Source organism: Sturnira hondurensis, unplaced genomic scaffold, assembly GCF_014824575.4.
Source record: "Sturnira hondurensis isolate 20B ecotype Veracruz unplaced genomic scaffold, ASM1482457v3 Scaffold0004136, whole genome shotgun sequence".
NCBI lineage: Eukaryota > Metazoa > Chordata > Mammalia > Chiroptera > Phyllostomidae > Sturnira > Sturnira hondurensis.
The window spans coordinates 28,005,904-28,027,749 of record NW_028076767.1 but is presented as its reverse complement, the minus strand read 5'-3'; the positions used below and the strand labels follow the sequence as shown (position 1 = coordinate 28,027,749).

Here is a 21,846-nt window from a genome sequence, read left to right as displayed (position 1 = left end):
CCTTTCTGGGTCCTTCCCTTCCTGTAGGAGTCCTTCCCTGACTCTTAGGCCTAGGATATTCCCTGCCCACCTTTCTCATTCATATATTCCATTCCACGCAGGCGCACGCCACCAGGAAGGTTCACCAAGGCCTCTGTGAAAGTTGGGGACCTAACAGAACGTGAGGGTGGTGATCCCAAGCTGCGCAGCAAGATCCCCGTCAATGAGTGTGCAGCTTCGACCCGTAGCGTGGGTTCATTTCCGAAGGATTCCACCCCACTGCGGGACAGTGCTCCCCTGATTCACCCTGCTGCAACAGAGGGTAGGTTCCAACTGACCCTAGGTTGGGTGTGGCTTGGACAGGGCAGGAGCTGGTCTGGCTGCCCAGCCTACAGTGCCAAGAACGCACGAATTCTAATCTTGGACTAAAAAATATCCCCTCTATCCTATTTCTTCTCTCCTTGTAGACGTTTTTAGAAAGGGGGCAAATCCCACGAGGAAGCCCAGTGCTGCCAGCCACCATAAACAGCGTGGGGTGGGGGGGCGGGACAGGCTGCCTGAGAGGCTGGTACTCCTTTGGAGATGACCAGGCCTTAACCATCTCTCACGGTCTTGGTTACATCTCAGGGTTTAATATCCAGGGTGGGGGTGGGGATGCAGGAGCCTAGCTGGGTAACTCTGGATCAGAACGTTGCCAGATTAAGCCTGCAGGTTCAATGTCAGGGCACACACAAGACTCGAACAATGACTGGTGCATAAATACGTGGAACCACGAACTGATGTTTCTCTCCTTTGCCCCCTACAAGTCAGAAATAAGAACCTAGAATATCTTAAAAAAATAATAGAGTGGGGACTTGAACCTAATGCAAAATCCACTGGCTACACCAATCTTCGAAGTCCCCGAAGACCTAACACTGGGGCATTTTGGGGAAAGTGGACAGGTCCCGTGTTAATGAATGGTAATTTCTTTTCCCCCAACACCTTGACCTCTGGTTGCAAAGGTGTATGTCAACACCTTGACACAGCTGTTGCCTACTTTTTAAGTAGAGCCCCAAATCAGGGTGATCAGAAAGTTAGCTAATTCTGGTAGTGATAGACATAGTTCCACACATTAATTCACAGGCAATTAACTGATAAAACTTTTTATTTCACTTTTGAATTTTTACACGTTTCCTGATTGTTCCGTGTAAGGTGGAAACTAGAACTGTTTAAAAGACATACACAAATCTAGTACATCAATAACCAGGGATTTTTCTTTTTTGCTCTATACTATTTTCACAACCACGGGTGTGCTTGCTAGGCAATATAACCATCACAGAAGCAAACGTGAGGCAGAATACTGGTAAGAAAAAACGAAGCAAGAAAGAGCTACCAGATATACAGACAGGCTCGTTCCACATCCACTACTGCATTTTCAAGCGCCAAGTATTTAACTGCACATTTTTGTTCGGCTAGAAAGGAGGTTTTTTTTTTTTCTTTTTTGGTTTGTTTTCATCAGTGCATGAATGTTTCTCATTTCAGCAGACGGACAAACAGATGGGTGCTACAGCTGTGTGGAATGTTACAGACAGAACGGGGGATACTGTGAGACTGGTAGGCCCGGGTACTCTGGATTCTCCCCATTATAAGTGTTCATGCAACTCCCCTGCATTTACAGGGTCTTGTTTAAACATGTCTGTGAACCTGGCTGGATGAGTTGGGAGATTTGGTGACAGGCACTAACAAGCATTAACAGGGCTGGCTGTAATACAGGAAGAAGCCACGGACACTTAAAAATCTTTTTTTTTTTTTGATTCAGATCTTGGTGTGACTTACGAGCAGCAGTTGTGCCAAGAACAGGAAGACAGAGCTATGGTGCTGGAAGCACTTTGAGACTCTGGAACAAGGCCCACTCACCAAAGTGCTCTCCGACTTCATGTCTCACCCCCTCTAGGCCCCCTATCTCTCCCTGCCCATACAGTATTAAACCGTCAACAAAAGTAGACTTCAAAAAGAAAAACAGGTAAAGAAGCAGGACAGAAATTTAAAGAGGGAAGAGAAAAAGAAAGTCAACAGTCAGGAAGTGGGAAAGAACATTTAGATTTGAAAATTTAAAAGCCCGGAGAGCTAGGAAGAACCCAAAAACCTAGCACTACTCATGTGAAAGGCAATCTCTGCAAAACATCATTCTTAAAGGTATCACCCAGGAGACAGACAAGACCATTCATTAAGATGCACGGCGTTCATTCTTTAGCTCACGGTTACAGGGAAAACAGATTCCGCAACTGGAGCACAGGCCGCACATCAGTGGCACTGTTGTGGGACAGGGGTCTCAGCCACGTGTGTTACTTGGAGCACTGGACCTTCTCATGGTGTCCCAACCCAGTTATCTGCCACCATCAATTTCAATTTTGAGCTTTCTCAGAGGAAGACACTGGACATCTGTGGCCATAAGCTTTTGAGCGGCAGCAACCCAAACCGGGCAAGTGTCTAGGAGCCCTGAACAGCAGGCAGAGTTGCTGTGAACTGCCATCAAACTCAAATTTGAGTGACAGGTGTCTCACTCCGAGTCCCAGCATCACGACACTCTGTAACTTTCTGCACAACTTTACAATGGGGCTGTGTTTCAGTGACTGTTCTGGTGTCAGATGAAACTTCCCAAAAACTACAGAGAATTCAGGTCTAGTTTTTTCTACCAGTAAGAGTTCTGCTTAGTTACAAAACCCCATAATCACAGTGTTCAGTTTCAAAACAAATTAAACACACAGTAATCCTGTCAATGTTAAAAATGGAAACTTCAGAATGCCGTGGCATTTATGTGACCAATCTGAGTCTGAGATACAAATACCAGCTGATTATCCCATGGACCATTTTTGCTAGGCTGAGGTTGTGAAAAATTGAAAAGTCGATGTACGATTCTTTTTTTTTCTTTTTCTGTTTTTATCGCACAAAGGGATATATGTGGAGGGTACAGAGTGACACTGAACAGATCACGAAGCACAAAAGACATTAGTTCTCTCCCTCCCCAGCATCTCCTTCATCTCCCTGGTTTTCCGACGTCCACAGCTGCAAAAGAAAAACAGAGCTGTGGTCAGAGCAGGTCCACTAAAACTCACTCAGGGACGCTTCCCGGCCCGCAGACTCCGGTCTCCCCGGGCCGTTTAAAATTGCCGACAGTGATGGAAACACAAAGGTCAAAACTAGCGCTCATTTAAACACGTGAATTTAACCAGTTTAGCAATGTTACTATATTCAGAAGATACCAAACCCCTCTTGAGTCTTAGGCAATAGTGAATCATGAGGTGGGTGAATAGAGACCATCAACCAACCCTCCAAAGCAGTCACTGAAGCCAGCAGTACTTACAGTGAGATTGTCCCTAAGCAACTGCATGATCAGCGTGCTGTCTTTGTACGACTCCTCATTCAGTGTGTCCAATTCGGCAATTGCTTCATCAAACGCCTACAACAAAGAGCCGTTAGCAAAGAAGCCACAGGTTCTCTGGAGCAGGTTTAGCCCAATTTCTTCCTGCCAACAAGTAAATACACTTTCTCCTCCTGTCCAGTACTCTGGGGAGCCCAGGCCACTGTTACTTTGTCTGCCAGTTGTCTCAGCAAACACATAATACATGTTTATGAAGCATCAACCAACAAGGACTAAAATTCCTAGATACGGACTATACTGTTCCCAGCAAGCCAGCAGGTGTGACTGTTAAAAGGAACATCCATTCTAGGCAAATTCATGTAATTTCTTCATTACCAAAGACATTTCTAGCAATCCTTAAAAAACAAAAATAAAAACCTCAAAAGGTCTGGATATAAGAAATGAAGGGAGAACAGAAATTCACACCATTAAATCTGATTTGATTCAGTAATAAAACTTTGAGAATTCATTTCACATCCCTTTTCTAAAGTTAAAAAAAGTTAAAGTAACAGTGTGCATGGTTAATGACTACAAAAACATGTAGAAAAGGCAGCTGGGTCACCAGGAGATTAGGAGGTATCCTGGCGTGTACACACACAAAACACCATGGCGCTATTTTTTTCACTTAACACGGCCATAACTTCAAACCCCAGTACCAGGGGTACGTGTAACACATACACCAGAGCCCAACAGTCCAGAGCTTGGCAAGAAACGACCTTCACCCTGATTTTTCCACAACCATGCCCTTAGAGTAGTAATCAAACAACAAAAGTAAAACAAAAGTAGATGTTAAGAAATCAAAAAGTAGGTTTGAATTTATTTCATTAATTCCTACCCCATGCTCCACCAAAGTCTTCAAATAAATCCAAGATAATGAGTTATATTCAGGTAATACATTACTAAAAAGCACAGTACTGTTTTACTATTATCAGTAACCAGAGGGTCCTTCTCACCGTTTTTGCCAGGCTGCAAGCCTTTTCAGGAGAGTTCAGAATCTCGTAGTAGAAGACCGAGAAATTCAGTGCCAGGCCGAGTCTAATTGGATGTGTAGGCTGCATTTCTTTCTTACTAATTTCAAATGCTTCCTGGTAAGCCTGCTGAGAGTTTGACACAGTGGCTAAAAGAAAGATAAAAAATACTGAATTCCTGGGTTCTTTCATAGGCTGCATCATACACTGGACCACTATCAAAGTATTTTACCCAACTGGGCTGGGTTAAATGACCTGTCAAATGAGGGGCCAGTGTTCCCACCATTCGATGCACTATATAAAATGCTCTGAAGGAAAACAAAGCCAACTAAGGTTGAGCCCACTAAAGCAGTTAAGAAATACAGGAATAACCTTTAACAAGGCAGAACATAAAGAACACAATGCTCTGCACTGGAAAGGCCATGGACTTCAGACCCAAACTTGAACCGCCAACTCTTATTCACTAGGTGTATGGCTTCAAGCGAGAATCTCCATAGTCTTGGGTTTATCGGGAAAATGAACCGACTCCCACCTGAACTCCCAGGGGTATGAGAAATAAATGAAACTAAACAATGCTCGGCACACAGTGGCCACTTAATAAAACACACCTGTAATCACCACCATCACGGTAACACATGTGGTAACAGAAATGTACCACTGTACGACAGTTTCATGTCATCGAACTTGACTTTAAGTTTCACCTCTAACAAGAGCTACCAAATAAGCCAAAGATAAAACTCTCTTTAAAAGCACCACTGCACCAGACGTTTAACGCCCTCCACACCTTCGGATACATTTTCGGCTGTCGAGCCCCACGGCCCTGCCTATCACAAACCAACACGACGCTGCGGCCTTTCGAATTCTGAGAACTGCAGTGTCCGTGTCTACAGTGAACGGACAAGGGAAAACTGCTAAAATGATTATGAAGGAAGACTAGCTGCACTACTGGTCAATTTCTCTTTAAAAAGTCACTTACTTTGCTTATTGTCCCCCGACGCCACCTCAGAAAGATATCTAAAATAATCTCCTTTCATCTTCAAGTAGAACACCTTACTTTCTGGTTGTGTGGCATTAGGAATAAGATATTTGTCCAGCAGCTCCTAAAAAATGATGCACAGGTTGTTAAGAATCTGGAAATATTATTCACAAGATGTTAAAACTATGAGATTTCAGATGCACACTACCACTTCTAAATATTTTTTTGAAGATTAAAAAAACCTTTTCCATCCAAAGCTTTTAAATGGTTTTTAGCCCAGACCCTAACAGCAGACGTCTGTGATCTTCTGTTAGAAATCACTGGGAGCATCCGTAAGGGGTTCACTGATTAAAGTAGAGACACACAATGGAATGCTACGGAGGCCTTAAAAATGCCGATACCGAACTACAGTGATAATATGAAAAGGTTCTCAAAAGAAGTCTGAGTGGGAAAAAAAAGATTATAAATACCGTGTGAATCCTATCTTAGTATTAAAATATATGTGTGTACACACATATAGAAATATGTACAGAAAAAGTCCGGAGGGATACTTCTCAATGTTAACAATGGTTCTCTAGGGGACAGGAACTCTGCAGGACCCTGGACAAAGGACCTAACTGCCCTGAGCCTGTTTCCTCGGCTCTCCGCCGGGAAGCAAAGAGCCGCCTTCCAGGGAAGCTACGAGAAGAGCTCACATACAGAACAGTGCTTCACAGGCCACCTGGCACAGAGTCAGCACGTAAAAAGTAGCCACTACCAGTATTGATAATAAATTCCTTTAAACATTTATGCTTACAACAGAAGCAGCTCTGAAGGAGTCCAAGCTTCGTAAACAGAGCAATATTTTCGAAGCGTTGTTTTAGAATGTGGCATCCTGCAAAACTGGTTAAGAGGCAGGAAGTACCATGCTTTCTTCACATTCTTTCAGATGCTCTGAAAAGCTGGTCTACATTTCAGAATTATAGCACTTCCTTGCCCTTGGAATACATGCCATCCTTCATCTGAGTGTCAGATGCACCTAACATTCAGGAAGCAATGCACCATTAACAATCCCCGCAGTACCAACAGGCAACACATTTAGTCACGACAGTCTTACATTGTGAGTGCAGAGCAGCTCAACGCAAAGGCTTAGTTGTAAGGGGACTGGATCAATCCAGGGGAGAAGGTGCAAGGGGCAGGAGTCATTTTAATATTCTTCGCAGACAGGCAGGGTGTAACTCCTTATGGGTTAGGGGTGAGAACTGCTTGACGGCTGACAAACTTTCTACAGGTTTTCAAAAGAAAGGTGTCATGGGCAGTAATTCGGAGAGGCAGCCAGCAGGGGAGGGGGCAGACCCACAAGTGTGAGTTCCTTTTCCCTTCAAAGCAGCCCTCACCGTTCATTTTTTACCTGATTTCACCTGGAAGAAAGAGAGTTCCCAGTGGGATCAGGACGTGAGAGAAAGAAAGTACGATTACCATTTGCTCTAGGATTCGCACCCCACCCCCATGGTGGTCAGAGCAAAAGCAGTTAGGAATCAACCATCTGCCTAAGGCTTCTCTATAAAACACAGGACAGGAGAACCCCAAACCACTGTGATTTGGCTTTGAGACCTGAGCTGACCAATGTGGTAGCTTTCAGACAAAAACGGGACTTTACACGGGGCAGGCACGAATGGGGAAAGGCTGAAAGGCAACTTAGCTCTTTGCTCCCGACAAACAGAGTAGCTTATCTGTGGCTGCGTCCATCTCTAATCCTATCTGGACTCAATCAGTAAAGATGAAGGGATGCTGACTCAATGTTCCTGTCTTTCACAGGTCTTTTTGAAGGGAGAGGAAAAGTCCCCAAAAGTGATAAGCAGCCTCTGATCAAACCAGAGGTGAGAAAAATCTTATCATACGCTTAAAAGTTAGTTGCAAATGGTCTGCAGCTTTCCAGTATATTCGGACACCTTTGCCTCATGAGCTGTTCTGAGGGTCTGCGCCTGTACACGGAATCAGTACAACTCAGAAAGCACTTTAAAACAGAAAGCCTGGCCTTACCAGAACATCGTTGCAGATGTCCTGCAGCTCTGCCTCTATCTTCTCACGGTACTCTTTGCCCATCTGCTGCTTCTTCTCGTTCCTCTCTGTCTTCTGTTCAATGCTGGAGATGACGCGCCAGGAAGAGCGGCGGGCGCCCACCACGTTCTTGTAGGCGACAGACAGCAGGTTTCTCTCTTCGTTGGAGAGTTCATGCCCCTGCTCCGTGACTGCCTTCATAGCTGCGGCCATGTCATCGTAGCGCTCAGCCTGTTCGGCGAGTTTGGCTTTCTGTACCAGCTCACTTTTATCCATGGTCATTCCCTACAACAAGAGCAGAAGAAAAACAGAAAGAGAGAGAGAGAGAGAAAACAAATGTCAGGCTTCAGGACCCAGGAAATTCACGCGTGCACCTTCTTCTCACCGGCCTGGAAAGAAACACACCTCCAAGTGAACCACCTACTTCCAGATACCCTGGACAACACCAATTGGAAGTGCCTACAGACTTTGGTACACTGCACAGCCTTCCCATTCCTTTGGTCCGTTAACTCCCCTCCCCCGTCCTATGGGGCAGATATGTTCAAAAAAGCACCTCCCCCCTTCTCTGAGGTGAAGAAATAAGGGTTCGGGGAAGGTAACACTGCTTGGAGATGAGAAAGCCAGAACTCAAATTTAAGTCTCTGTCTGTAGAGCTTTTGTTTTCTTCTGCTTTCCTGAACTGCCTCGACACATCGAGACTGCTCCACAATTATTTCTTTAGAAACGTATGCTAAATAAGTCCTTTACTTTTTTCAAGACTTGTCTGGTTCTGACCAAATCTGGGTTTGCCCCTATAGCATAGGAAAAAAAATTTTTTTATAGAAGATTTTATTTATTTAATTTTAGAGAGGGAAGGGAGGGAGGAAGAGAGGGAAAGAAACATCAGTGTGTGGCTGCCTCTCAGGCGTCACCCACTGGGGACCCAGCCTGCAAGTCAGGCGTGTGCCCTGACTGAGAATCGAACTAGCGACCCCTCGGCTTGCAGGCCAGTACTCAATCCACTGAGCCACACCAGCCAGGGCAGAAAGACATCTTAAGTGAGATGGTTGCTTTAATTTTCAATCTTGAAGCAAAAGATCTGACTTTAAATGTTGTATTTGGCAGTGCTCATCAAGCAGTAGGTACCTAAAAAATACGTGCCATTTTTATTATAGCTTCCGCAATTTGCTCAATTGGTCATAGGAACACACTGTAGCATAAATTGCGTGCAGGCAGATCTGGCCCCACCTAGCATCAGACCTGCTGGTTCCCCAAGTGGTAGGACTTTGGTCACATCACTTAACCTCTTCGCTTCAACATTCCTGGAGGGACGTAAGAAAGCTACCAACCCTCCACAGGCCGCCACAGGAGCAGACAGCCAAACCCATGGGAAGACGCTCTGAAAAGCCCAGTGTTAGCTGCACAAGGTATCAGGCACTGACTGTGTACACGGCACATGTCGCAAGATATATGAATGCGTTCAACAATATGCACAGCAACAGAACTTCAAATGATAATTTAGTTCATGTAAAAGTTTTTCTGAGCCCTGACTGGTGTAGCTCAGTGGACTGAGTGCGGGCCTGCGAACTGAAGGATCATGGTTCAATTCCCAGTCAGGGCACATGCCTGGGTTGCAGGGCCAGTTCCCAGCAGGGGATGCATGAGAGGCAACATACATTGAGGTTTCTCTCCCTCTCTTCTTCCCTTCCCCTCTAAAGATAAATTAAAAAAAAAAGTTTTCCTGAAGTAGACAAAATTCTTAGTGGTTTTAGTTTATCATTTTATCAAACCCTTTATACACCAATCAGTGAATACCTCTTAAATTATTCACCTCACCTTAGTCAATTCCCCACTAAAACCATCATCATCTATAGAGAATACAGGAGGTTTTGGATAACATATAGCTAAAAAATTATTCACCAACATGAATTAGTTTTATGTGCTGTTGGTTTAAATTTCAATATATCCACCTGTGTCAATGTAAAATGCACTAATACACTAAAGTACAAAACCACCCACTTTAAACAGTAGCACCAGTATCAGTATTTTTAAAACAAATTCTTAAACCACTGTATGAGCCCAAGCACAATGACGAGACACGCCCCAAATCTAGACAGTGCAGGAAGAGCTGGTTCCCTGGTTCAGAACTACGGTGTCCCCGCCCCCTCCGCGTGTCACCTACATTGCACTCAGAGCGTGTTCTAAGTGCGGATCGCTGTCTCTAAGCTCACACTCAATGGAAAAGTCTCACCTTGATCTGTTTGACAAGTTCACCCACATCACTACAGTGAGGCTGAAGGAGAGAGAATAATCCTCATGAAATATTCCATTTACTCTCCTATATTTCCCGGTAACCCCTGCACTTCAGAGGGGTCACATGATTAGTTCTGTCCAATGAAACATAACCAGAAACAATACTACTTCCAGGCTGACACTGCGAAAAGCCTACGTGCGGTCTGCCAGGCTCTCTCCTTACAGCAGCCACCTAGAAGGTCACATGTTCTGGAAGGTGCTGTCACAAAACTGGAGTTTTTGTGATCTGTGTCTGTGAGGTGAAGGGACTCCTGCACACCTGTACTGGACATGCAATGTGAAAAGAAAGAAACTTTTGTTGGATTCAATCACTGAGATGGTGGGACTGTTTGTTCCCACAAAACAACTTCATCTACTCTAATACAAGCACATCAAAAATATATTTAATTCATCATCTTAAAGTTATCTACTCTCTCAGTATGTCTAACTTTCTTGACCATAAAGTATTTGAGGGTGGGACACCATCTCCATCACTAAATAGCCCTACTCCATTGTTCCTAAAAGAGAGAAGCAGAAAGACAACACCTTCAAATGAACTTTAGGAACTTTCCAGTCTACAGACTAATTCAGAGTCAGCAGCCACTCAGTGGGCCACTCCCAAAGCTCACAAAACAGCACCAGTGCAACGCTTCCTAGGAGAGGTTCCAATAAATGAAGTACAGGCCAAAAGCCAAGGCAGAGCCAAGCCATCCCACGCAGTGTTATCCAAGAATAAGAGAGACACACGAAGGGTCAACTCTGCTAAAGGAGGCCTGGGGACTCTTTGGCCCTACTAGGCTCCGTGCTCCCCCTCACCCCATTAAGATGCACACCTTCTTTCCCTCTTCCCAAACACTGAAAGCTAAATCATACCTCTCTGAGCAATCCTGACTGTTCCCTGGGACCTCCCAAAGTACACGCCCCATTTCTCAAAATGAAATGTTGACCTTTCTGGTTTGGGGCCAACTATTTCAAGCTTCTTTGGGATTGCTGCAAAAGCTCTTGGAGACAGAGAACCCATCATGATATGGTAAGACTGAATATATATGCTTAAACAAAGAATGCATCTGTTTGGAAATTTTGAATTACACAAAAACAACTTACAACAAGCAAAAGCCATGGCTAAATGTCCTGATGCCTGCTGCTTATGTAACGTAACTTTTGACTTATATAACATGGATTCTGAAGCAGCTAGACCAATTTCAACAGGAAATGGGTTACACAACACCCAGCAGTTTGGAGGAAGGCAGCAGACAACGGAGAAATTAAATTGTTCCTATTTCTACATCTACAATAAACTTCCCACGCAAGACCTTTATTTCCCTGGCCCCACTGCTTACTGCCACTCATTACCTTTAAGCCCCTTCACGTCTTTGCTACCAGACCCATTCTTAACTGTTCCTATCAAGTCACTTCCTGCTCAAAATTCCTTAAAGCCCCTACTGCCGATAGTAGAGTCAGATTTCCTTCCATCAGAAACACTTTCCAAACTATCTTCCCTGGCCTTTTCCCGAAGCATGCTCTCCACACAATACGTGCTTCTGTCAAAAGGGGTTTCTTTCATACAACGTGTGTACAGCTCACCAAGCCACTCCTCAACCTGGAATGTCCTTTCCCATCTACTTGGCACACAAAATTCTTTCCAGCCACGGCTCATGTATCACCCCCTCCATGAAGCCTTTCACAAGCTGCCAAGCCTGAGCTAACATGACAGCCACCAGCCACAAGTGGCTAGTGCCACATGTTCAAATCATAGTATTTGGAATATGGAAATTTTAAAATACTAAAATTAATTTTACTTGTTTCTTTTTACTTTTTAAATGTCACTACCAGGAAAATTTAAACTACATGTGGCTCATCATGCCGCCACCCTTACTCAGTAACTTTCAACGACTCTTTTGGCGACTCCATCAAATCCACACTACCTGGCTGTCAAAGTCCATCACAACACAGCTCCTCCAGACCTGCCAGACTTCCTCATCCACTAGTCTCCAACACACGCCCTTCTCCCAGGCTGGACGCCACTGCGTTTTAGGCATGCTCAAACATGTCTAAAATCACTTCTGCACAGGAGTCTTATATGTGGTTTCCATTTCCAGCTTGTTACCTGCAGTCAAATGCATTCTCAGAATTCCAGAAATGAACAATTCTTAAGTTTTACGAGCAGTGTGATGAAATCTTGCCTTGTCTGGCTCTAGCCCACCTCGGACGTAAATCCTCCCTTTGTCCAGAGTACCCACAGTGACTACGTTCCTCGGTTGCCATCTTGGTTATGAGAAAGAGAAGGGGTGGGGCACACCACATTCACATCACTTTTATTACAGTATATTGTTATAATTGTTCTATTTTATTAGCACCTACTGTTGTTAATTTCTCACTGTGCCTAATTTACAAATTAAACTTTATTATAGGTGTGTTATGTACAGAAAAAACAGCACATACAGGGTTAGGTACTACCTGTGGTTTCAGAGGGGAAGTACTATAGTTCCTTTCCTCCAGAACGCTGTTCACTTCCGGCCTATGCAAACCCCATCCATCCATCTCAGGCCAGAAAGCCTTCCCTCACTACCCCACCCCCACTGACCTACCCTGCTGATGGGTCCTAATTCACAGTCTAGGGCTCCTCTAGACCTACACTCTGTGTGTTCTGTGGTACAGATGATGAGCAGTGTATGCTGTGTAAGTTTCACATGTAAATATCCTCAAAGAAAAGCTTCCCATTTGTTCCTCATTTAATGCTGAAAGCAGGCCATTCACAAAACGAATGCCTAAGTAAGTATCTGTGAAGTTTTTCAACAAATTGTTACCAGAGCAGAAAGAACACAGGCGGCATGCATGGGGCATGGCAGGAGGCGGGACAGTGTGTGTGGGCGGGGCCTGCCACCACACAGTCACGGGAGCTCAGGAGTCACAGGAGTCACAGGAGCTGAGAATGGGAGGCAACGACTTCTACCTCAGAGGATGTGGTGCTGAGAAGATGGGGCAGAGAGTCAAAGAGCAGTAAACCCAAACCAAGGTTTAAAAAATGCACAGTGAACGTCTCTCCTCTCATAATACCTTTACAACACTTTTTTTTCCAAGAAAAAATTTTAAAAGATTTAATTTATTTATTTATCTTTAGAGGGGAAGGGAAGGAGAGAGAGAGAAACATCAATGTATGGTTGCCTCTCATGAGTCCCCTGCTGGGAACTGGCCAGTAACCCAGGCGTGTGCCCTGATTGGGAATCGAACCACGGTTGTTTGGTTCGCAGGCCCGCGCTCAATCCACTGAGCTGCACCAGCCAGGGCCCCCTTTACATCACTCTTTCAACCACAAAAGGTGAGCCTGAAAATTTTTTAAATATATGACCCATGGGAAGGAAGAGCAAGTCTAGATTAATACTGTACAGGAAGTGAATTTGTTATAATGTTAACATCCTAGATAGGACTCTACCCTTCCATGTTCTCAAAATGGCCATAAATGGTAACTGTAACAGTTTTATTCAACAGTTCCTAACTGAATTTCCTAAATGTCAGTCATCGACGGTTTGTTATCAGGACTTGCTTTTCTTCTGAGGCTTGGGAAGGAAGGGTCCAGACCAAGACCAACATCGGTAGGGTAGCCTGTATTTGCCTCCTAAAATGCCTTTAAAAGACCGCAGTTTGTCACCAGGCCTGTCACTAACAGCACAGGCAAGACGGCAGAGCAGAAAATGTATGAAAGGCCGCAGGAGGTCTAAGCCTGCAGCGGCCAGGAGACTTCCTCTTGCCGCACAGACCAGGAGAGGCCCGCAGGCTCTGGCAGGAGTTCGCCAGCGCGGCCACAGGATGACGCCGGCCGAGGGCGGTTCAAAGGCACTAGATGCGGGCACTTCAAAGGACAGTCTAAATTTCTAACAGGGGAGTGGTTAAAGGAGAGAGAAATGTTACAAGATTACACGACCATCAAAAGGAAGTTAATGTCATAAAAATCTTCGTTTAAAAAATACAAAGAAGAGGGTACAGCTGAACTGCCACATTTCATCTTTGTAAAATATCCCCTAATGAACATTATGAAGAATAATTCTACAACCACCCATGAAATTACAGGATTTTCTTCAAGTAAATGAAACCCCAAAACAGACAGTAAGTGCTGAAACAAGAGCACGCCTATAAACCAAACTTTTCTATCTCCATTCTTTTTTTAAAAAAAGATTTATTTATATATGTATCTTTAGAGGGGAAGGAGAGAGGGAGAGAAATATCAATGTGTGGTTGCCTCTCATGTGTCCCCCACTGGGAACTGGCCTGCAACCCAGGCATGTGCCCTGACTGGGAATCGAACTGGGATCCTCTGGTTCAGAGGCCTGTGCTCAATCCACTGAACTACACCAGCCAGGGCCTTCTATCTCCATTCTTTGCCCAAGGAATATTTTTCTAGCCAGGGTCAGAATACTGAGAGGTTATTTCCCAGTGGCCAGAAGCAAGAATCCAAGGATAAGAAGAAAAAATAAATAAATAAAGGATTATCCATTGTTAATTCATATTTTCTTAAAAAAAAAAAAAGAAAGAAAACAACAACAACAAAAAACAGCACCACAAAAAACAAGAGCTGAAAATGACAGTCGTGGCTTTTGGAAGTCTTAACTTTCACCTGTTTTGTTTCCAAGGCTAAAAATATCCTCAATTTAATTGAGTTTAATAAGCTGCTAGAGCCCTGGCTGGTGTGGCTCAGTGGCCTGCGAACCCAACGGCCTCTGATTCCCAGTCAGGGCACATGCCTGGGTTGCAGGCTGGGTCTCCAGTTGGGGGCGTGCAAGAGGCAACCGATTGGTGTCTGTTGCACATCACCGATGTTTCTCTCCCTCTCTTTCTCCATCCCTTTCCCTTGCTCTAAAAAGAAATAAAATCTTAAAAAAAAAAAAAGAAAGAAAGAAATTTGCCAGAAGTTTAAAATGCAGATTCTACATCAACTTTCATGTGTCAGGATTACCAAAGCCCCAATGTGAAACATACATGAGCGGGATCTGTTATTAGGAAAGCCCTACATACAACAAATCTGAGCTTCTCAAAGAAACTAGGTGATTTAAAAAAATAACTTTCCTAAATCTCAGTTTCCTCAAATCTTAAAAGGAGACATTAATAGTTAACAAGCAAGATGAGGTACACAAAATGCCCAGATAGTACTGGTCAGAGGAAAGGCTCAACAGGCAAACGTTCTTGAACTACTTCAAAAAACGTCAAGTACAATGAAGAAATGACCTGTGATTCTAAGAACTGTTTTGACCAGTCGCTGAGAGGGCAGTTCCACTGTAGGAGCTTGAGAAGCCACCACATACTTTTAAGGGTTACAGGGCTGCTTCCTGGAGAAGGATCAGCTAGAATGAGGGGGTAGGCTGGTTCAAAGGTGACTGGGTCCTGCCTGGCTTTGTGGGCGGGGGTGGGGTTCCCCACAGGAGAGAAAAGGGCAACTTTGCACAGGGACCGAAAACATAGATGTCTAAATAAAGTGCATTCTGTTTTTCTAGATGAAACAGAAATCAAAGGCCAAGGCAGATACAGAAGTGAGAACAGTTACCAATCTAGAGAGGAAAACCTCCAGGAACGTCTTAAAAATCTAGGCTCCAAAGTTCCAAGATTGAGCCCTGGTGAGGAACTGGCAGTAAATTCTGAGTAGCATTCACAGACGTGCCACTGCAGACAGAACACCCAGAACACCATAAAAAAAAAGTCACAGCTCCGGAGTCATTCTGCTGAAGGAAAAACCGATGCCAAGAGACCACAGGAGGGACTGAGGAAGTCAGTGGGACCAGGTGGTTAGTGGGTGTTCCCCAGAAAACATATTCCTGGCTCCTAAAGAAAACTACTCACTGCAAAACACCCACTCGAAAAATGTCTGAGTGCTGTCCTACACACAAAATCCAGAGTCCTGTAATAAATTTAATTCCATTCAAACATTTGCAGGCCCTTTGTTAGAAAATGAAACACAGCATGTCTCAAGTACAAACTCATTAGCACGATGCTCAAAGCACACAGAATTGTGGAGGGAAACTGCATTTCTATTTGAAAATCCCTTCCCTCTCAAATCAGTTGCTGAGTATCATCGGTAATTATGTCCAATTAGCCAAAATATAACCTAAAGCAATGGAGGGGGTCAGCGATATGCCCAAGGTCACACAATGTGAATCAACAGCTATTGGGACAATAAATCAATCTCCTGGCTTTAAGTGATCAATCTAAGAAGACAGCATGCTAATTCTGATCCATAAAGACAGCTCAATCGGTCAACCTTACAAACAGGGTTCAAAAGCTCTGGGCCCACCAATAAAATGGAAGTGACCTAGTCAGACCGACCAAAGCCACGCCCCACCTCCATAGGTTACTGGACCTCCGCGAGTCTGTGTCCTCATGCATCACACAGGCAAAGCCACTCAACAGGGTTCTCATAAGGAGTACACCTGTTCCCAATGCAAACCATGTAGCAGTCTCTGCACACTGGAAGCACTCAAACGTCAGCCTCAGTATACTCCACATAAAAATCTCACAGTCAGCTAGTGAAGGGCCCCTTACTACACACCTCGCCTCTTTGCAACTCAGGTGGCTTTCTTTAAAGACTTTCATGAAAGAAAGGCACACGTCGACTTACCCGTGCCGTTATCAAATAGCAGTTATCACACTTTACTGTAAATGCTGTTGGCTCCCACACCGGACTGAGCTTCAGGTAGGAACCCAGGTTTTTATCTGTAGGTGCCCAACACATAGCGCAATGCCTGTCACGCTGAATATGAAACTGTCATCAATTGAAGCATTTTTTTATTTTTAAGGAAATGAACAAATGCTATGTGGACAGAGGCAGGCAGACCTCACCTATAAAAGACAGACTGTATTTCCAACTCTGCCTTGGATTACTTTTATTCTTTTAAATAATGTAATTAGGTAACCTTGGCTAATAAGGTTATACATAACTTTCAGGTATACAATATTTTGGTATCTGTATATTACATTGTTGCTCACCACCCAAACTCTAGCCTCCTTCAGTCTCGATGTATTTAGACCCCCTTCTCCTCTGGTAGCCACCACACTGTTGTCTGTGTCTGTGAGTCTGTTCGTTGTCTTTTATTTGTAACAGAACCACTTCGGCTCCAATCAGGAGACACCACTACACTTCTCTAATGGTTCTTAGCTACCAACTGTTACATTTACAGACTGAAACTGAGCTTCAACAAGCCCTTGGAATACTTTCTGTCCATCTCCTCTATTCAAAAGTCCAATCACATAGCTATAAAAAAGCCATACCAGCTAAATGGTTTAGTAAAAACAAAAAAGTTTCATTAATTATAGTCTGTGTAAATGTGCAAAGCACTAAGGGTTTGTATCAGCTCATCTAATCCTGAGAATCCTAGGAGGTAGGTATTTGTACCATTTATAGTTGCCAAGAGTTACCCACCCAGGGCCACACAGGCAAATCCGGGACCTGTTCTTTCCTCTACGCAGCACTATTTCTAAAGATCAATTATGACTGTCACTGCTTACTTAAGGAAAAGACAGACTAGACAATTCTTCAAAAATTCTTAAGAAGTTATTACAATGAGGTGTGAGAACTGGCCTTAATTTATCTAGCTTTAAAACCCCAAATCAAATCAAGCAGTTGAAAACAGCATATGCCAGAAACTCACCAGACTGTTAAACAAGCTTTAGGGCAAGGTGTGCGCACCACCAACAATGGCCAGCGCTCAGCACTCACATCTCCTTTATTGTCGCCTCCATCTCTGTCCTTGTCAAGGCCATTCAAAAATAACTTTTATTGTTGGGTCTCTTAGGGAAAACAATGAAACTTACATAATAAAGGAATAGCCAGATTCTTTTAAAAGTCATCTCACTCAAAGTCTGCTGGGAATGTCTTGTTTTCTTGAGCCCATCGATCAATTTCATCTCATTATAAGTATTACAAACACATAATGATGCCCATATTAGCTCTTTTAGCAGAGAAAGCAGTAAGATGACTGCATTTTAGCATACACATTACAAAACAGAAAGTACATCAGTCTGTATTTCCTTCCTAAGCAGTCCTCTTAGAAAAATTCCCCCAGAATCCAACTTAGTTTCTCCATCATGATGACTATAGGATCATATTCGTATTGAGGCCAAGATGGTTCCAAATCTTAAAGTTTCTATTATACAATGAATGTCTTGCCCCCAGCTAATGAATTGTCACCTATAAAAACGTAGGAAACCAGAAACTTCAAGCTCCTTTACAAGTACATTTTAGTTCATTCTCTAGGGTATCCTTCTCATTTAAAGGAAAACTGCTTAGTCTGATGCCACTGAAAGAACAGGCAGCACGGCAGATGTTAGAATTCACATTAGAATTTTCTCTCCACTTATGTAGATACACTCCTCATCTCCTCCCTAACAAAACACGGAAAATCTAAAACTCTACAAAAAAGGTTAGTAGGATAAAGAAAAGCTCATAAAGGTGGCTTTGATGGAATTCAATTAGAGGAAGAACCCAGGACTGGGTAAATCAGTGCGCTCCAAGTAACTGATGTCACCCCTCTCGTATGAAGCAAATACTAGGAAAAAAGTCTTTCACAAGCACCATCAACCCTCCCCCCAATAAATTACATTGTACTTATTTTCAAAAATAGCTATAATTCCTGTTTAAACACAGTTACTTTAATGAAACACCTATACAAAAAAATTAAGGAGAAACAGTGTTCACATGAAAGAGATATTACATGTACTGCTCTACTACACATAGAACTGTCATGACAGCCAGACTGCCTGGCTTTGATTCCTGGCTACAACACTTACCTCTGTGTGTTTGTTTATATCCCTAGGAAATTATTTTAAGCTCTCTGTGCATCAGTTTCTTCATCTGTAAAACGAGACTAACAGTACTTACCTATTATTTGGTTGTTATAAAGGTTAGTGAATATGTGTAAAGCGCTTAAAACAAAATAATCAATATAAGTGGTAGCTATTATACATTGTCTGATGGTACCTCATCGGTAAATAATGAGTGGATGAACTCTCTGTGCCTATGCTATACAGACATATACACATGTCTAATCTATGTATGTGTGTATTCATTTACACGAAAAGTTACCTTGATTAAATACCTACTACATCTCAGATCCTTATTCTGAACTTTGTCACAGTAACACTTTAAGGCTGTAACCATTTGCATTATAGAGACAAGAAAATGTGCTCGAAAGACTGGCGACATTAGACATAAAATAAGGTTCTATACTACTGTGTCAACTTTTGAAAGCAGCATGTATAAAAATGATGGGTCTCATCAGAACTTGAAGGAAAAAAAAAGAAAGCTATTAACAGTGAACTCTGGTTAGAATACAAAACCAAAAGCTTATATTTAACAATTTACAGTTTGGAAAAGGCCTCACAACTCTGGAGACACAGGAACCGAGAACCAGAGAATTCAGCACGCTGAAAAATCACAGTTAGAAAATGCTGCAGGCAAGACCCAAATCAGACTGATCTGACTCCAAGTCCAGTGCTCTTTCTGCTTCTGTATCCACAGCCAAATGGGCAAAACACACTTTCAGCAGTGGCCCGGAAATCCTGAGACTCTGCCTTGGAAACTGGCATCATGGGAATGGGCTCAGCCTGGCGTTACGGAGGCTGCCTCCCGGATCCACAGAGCTCCAATTCTAAAATGGCTTCAGCACATTAGCACTGCACGATGGGAAATGCACAGAAGATTACAGGGTAGGAGCCATACCCCAGGGGCTGACAGTCCATAAATATTTACTACTGATGAATGAAGATATTCAATCTGAAACCCAGGTGTGTGGTCTGGGCCTAATCACCTCACTTCTCATAAAGACTCCATCTGTAAGATGGGTGAATGGTTTCTTATCTCACTGAAAGAAGGGGCTAGGAAAATAATCCAGCAGTTGCTACTGAAATTATTAGCCTTCTGTTTTGAAGCCCACACGTACAATTCTAATTTGAGTGCAGAAAACTGACAGCTTTTATATCCTTATCATCCCATGTGCTGCTTAAAGACACAGATCCACAAAAAATGAGGATTCGGGCAACTGAGACACATACTCCTAAATAAGGAATGGTGTGTACTGGAAGTGTTCAAGAAGAAGAATCACTAAGAACCAAGGACTATTCATACATTTAAATTTCTAACAGGGAAATGCAAAAAGCTGAGCAGCCACGTGTCCTGTTCTATAAACTGCATGTGTGTGGTTTCATATGAACAATTGAGAAAGTGAAAAATGCAATTTTTATATTCTTACAAAAGCTTCATCTTTCTGTTTGGCTACCTGATTTTATATGCTCCTAACACCTTGCCAAATTCCGTCTCTCACACAGGGCAAGTAACACCAGAGCCTGATGCTACCTACCTAGCCTTACCAAAGAGAAGAGCAGTGAAGGCAAAGACACAAGACATAAATTTTTACAGAAAGCTTGGCAAATTATTTTACCGATACTGCCACCTTTGAAATCCCCATTACGTGCGAGTATCCATTTGCAATAGACAAAGATGTACTCATCTTACGAAAAGGGGCCCAAATCACTCCCACCCCTACCTACCACCTGGGAGGCCATCAGGCAAATTTCAGTTCTAGAAACATGCTTACTACACACAGTACGGGGGAATTTGGGGTGAGGACAAAAGACTCTGGCGGTAATGACAATAAATACCGTCCGAAAATATTCAGTGCTCAGCCTCTCTCTCTTTTTTCCTGAGGACCCAGCCTGACTCAGTAACCGGTCCCAATAAAGGCAATTTCTTGATTCAAACCCCAAGCCTGTGCTTCCCAGGGAATCTCGAGTCCTGCCAGGCTCCAAAACCAGCGAACGATGATGAAATGGCTTTACTGCAAAGTGGGAGGGGGTTTTCTCTCGGCTCTCTCCCAAGGTTAAACCCCTTACCCATCCTAGTGGAGTCGAGCCAGGGGCACTGGGGTTCGAGAACTCGCCCGCATCTGGTCCAATTCTAGTTTTTGGAAACCGGAAAGCAAGCAGCAGGAGTGACAGAGCTGAAATGGTCGGATCTCGACGCCCAAAGCACAGGGAGGGGTCGCACGGGGATCGAAACTGGGCAGTGAGGCAGGGCCCGGGGTGCGCGCCTCGACATCCCCTCCGGTCGGGTACGGAGCCGCACCCAGCCCGCCGGGCAGAGACGCAAGCGGCGAGGGCAGCTCGGGCCTCTCCAGGAGCCGTGGGGCCGGCCCCGGAAACAGGGAGGGGCCGCGGCGAGGCTGGGCCCGCGCGGCTGGCTCCCTCGCGGGGCCGAAGAGGGCGCGCGCCCTCACCCTCGAGCCCACCTGGGGGGCGCCCTGGTCGCCGCCTTCACCACCACCTCAGGGGGAGTTCCGGGATTGGCCCCACGGGGGCCCCGGGCGGATCCCGCGCCGCACTCACCGTGGGAGGTCTGCAGGGGACAAAGACACTTGCGGACGGTGCTCCGTGCGCGGTGACCGCTTCCTTCCCAGGCCTACTCCTCAGGCAGCAGCAGCGGAGGCGACAGCGGCTGCAGTGTCGGCGCGGCAGCTACCCCGGCTCCGGAATCGGCGGCGGCGGTGGCGGCAGCTCCACTTCCGCTCCGGTCACCACTTCCGCTCAAGGCCCAGGCCCGCCCCCGCCTCTGCGCCGTCTCCTCATTGGACGAGCGGGGCACGGGGTTGCCTGGGCCGCCCTAGAGGGGCGCGACGGAGGGAGAAGGAAGCAGAGCAGAGGGCCGGCACGCTGCGGAGGGCGGAGAGCGGAGGGCGGAGGGCGGAGGGCGGAGGGCCTGGTCCTAGAGCGAGTAGAAGGGGGGCGGAAATGGGGGCGGGAGAGCGGAAAGAGGAGGTGGAGGAGAGTGGGTAGTGGAGGGCGCGGAGGAGGGTCCAGAACTGGGATGTGTGGGAACCAGGAGGACTGGGCGAGCTTTGAGGTTGGGCGGGTCTAAGGCCCTCTCTTCTTAAACTAAAACCAAACAGGGCCCGGCCAAGAAATTCCGAGGTCACCGGAATTTCTCACCCCACCCAAAATGTAATCGCCCAGGGATCAGAGGTTGAAGTTTGTCCCCTTTTGCTCCGTCCTTTGGGAATACTGGACCTAGAGAAGGACAGAAATTGCTTATCCCCGAATTTTCTTTTAATCCTCGAGGTACTTCCTCCTTTCATGGTCTAAAGAGGTGCCGAGGAATCGAACCCATGAAGATCTTTTTAAGAAGTGTGTCTAAGATCTCTTCCCGAGCTCTCAGGGGAAACTGAGGGAAAGGAGAC

At 44.8% G+C, this 21,846-nt stretch overlaps 1 protein-coding gene across 1 annotated transcript; it reads right to left on the bottom strand.

The window, feature by feature from the left end:
* Positions 1 to 1,105: 1,105 nt before the first annotated feature.
* On the bottom strand, positions 1,106 to 21,206 carry YWHAB (tyrosine 3-monooxygenase/tryptophan 5-monooxygenase activation protein beta). Its single transcript, XM_037044138.1, has 6 exons — positions 20,999 to 21,206; positions 7,346 to 7,648; positions 5,324 to 5,447; positions 4,333 to 4,496; positions 3,323 to 3,418; positions 1,106 to 3,024 (listed from the first exon to the last, which is right to left on the bottom strand). Exons 2-6 carry the CDS (start codon positions 7,643 to 7,645, stop codon positions 2,968 to 2,970), a joined length of 741 nt encoding a protein of 246 aa, XP_036900033.1. The 5' UTR covers positions 7,646 to 7,648; positions 20,999 to 21,206; the 3' UTR covers positions 1,106 to 2,967.
* Between the last annotated feature and the right edge of the window lie 640 nt (positions 21,207 to 21,846).

Coding starts and splice junctions, on each gene's coding strand:
- YWHAB (XM_037044138.1), bottom strand. CDS start 7,645: ATGACCATGGATAAAAGTGAGCTGGTACAGAAAGCCAAACTCGCCGAA. Junction 5,448..7,345: donor ACATCTGCAACGATGTTCTG/GTAAGGCCAGGC, acceptor ATCATTTTTTAG/GAGCTGCTGGACAAATATCT. Junction 4,497..5,323: donor GTCGGGGGACAATAAGCAAA/GTAAGTGACTTT, acceptor TCTTTCTTTTAG/CCACTGTGTCAAACTCTCAG.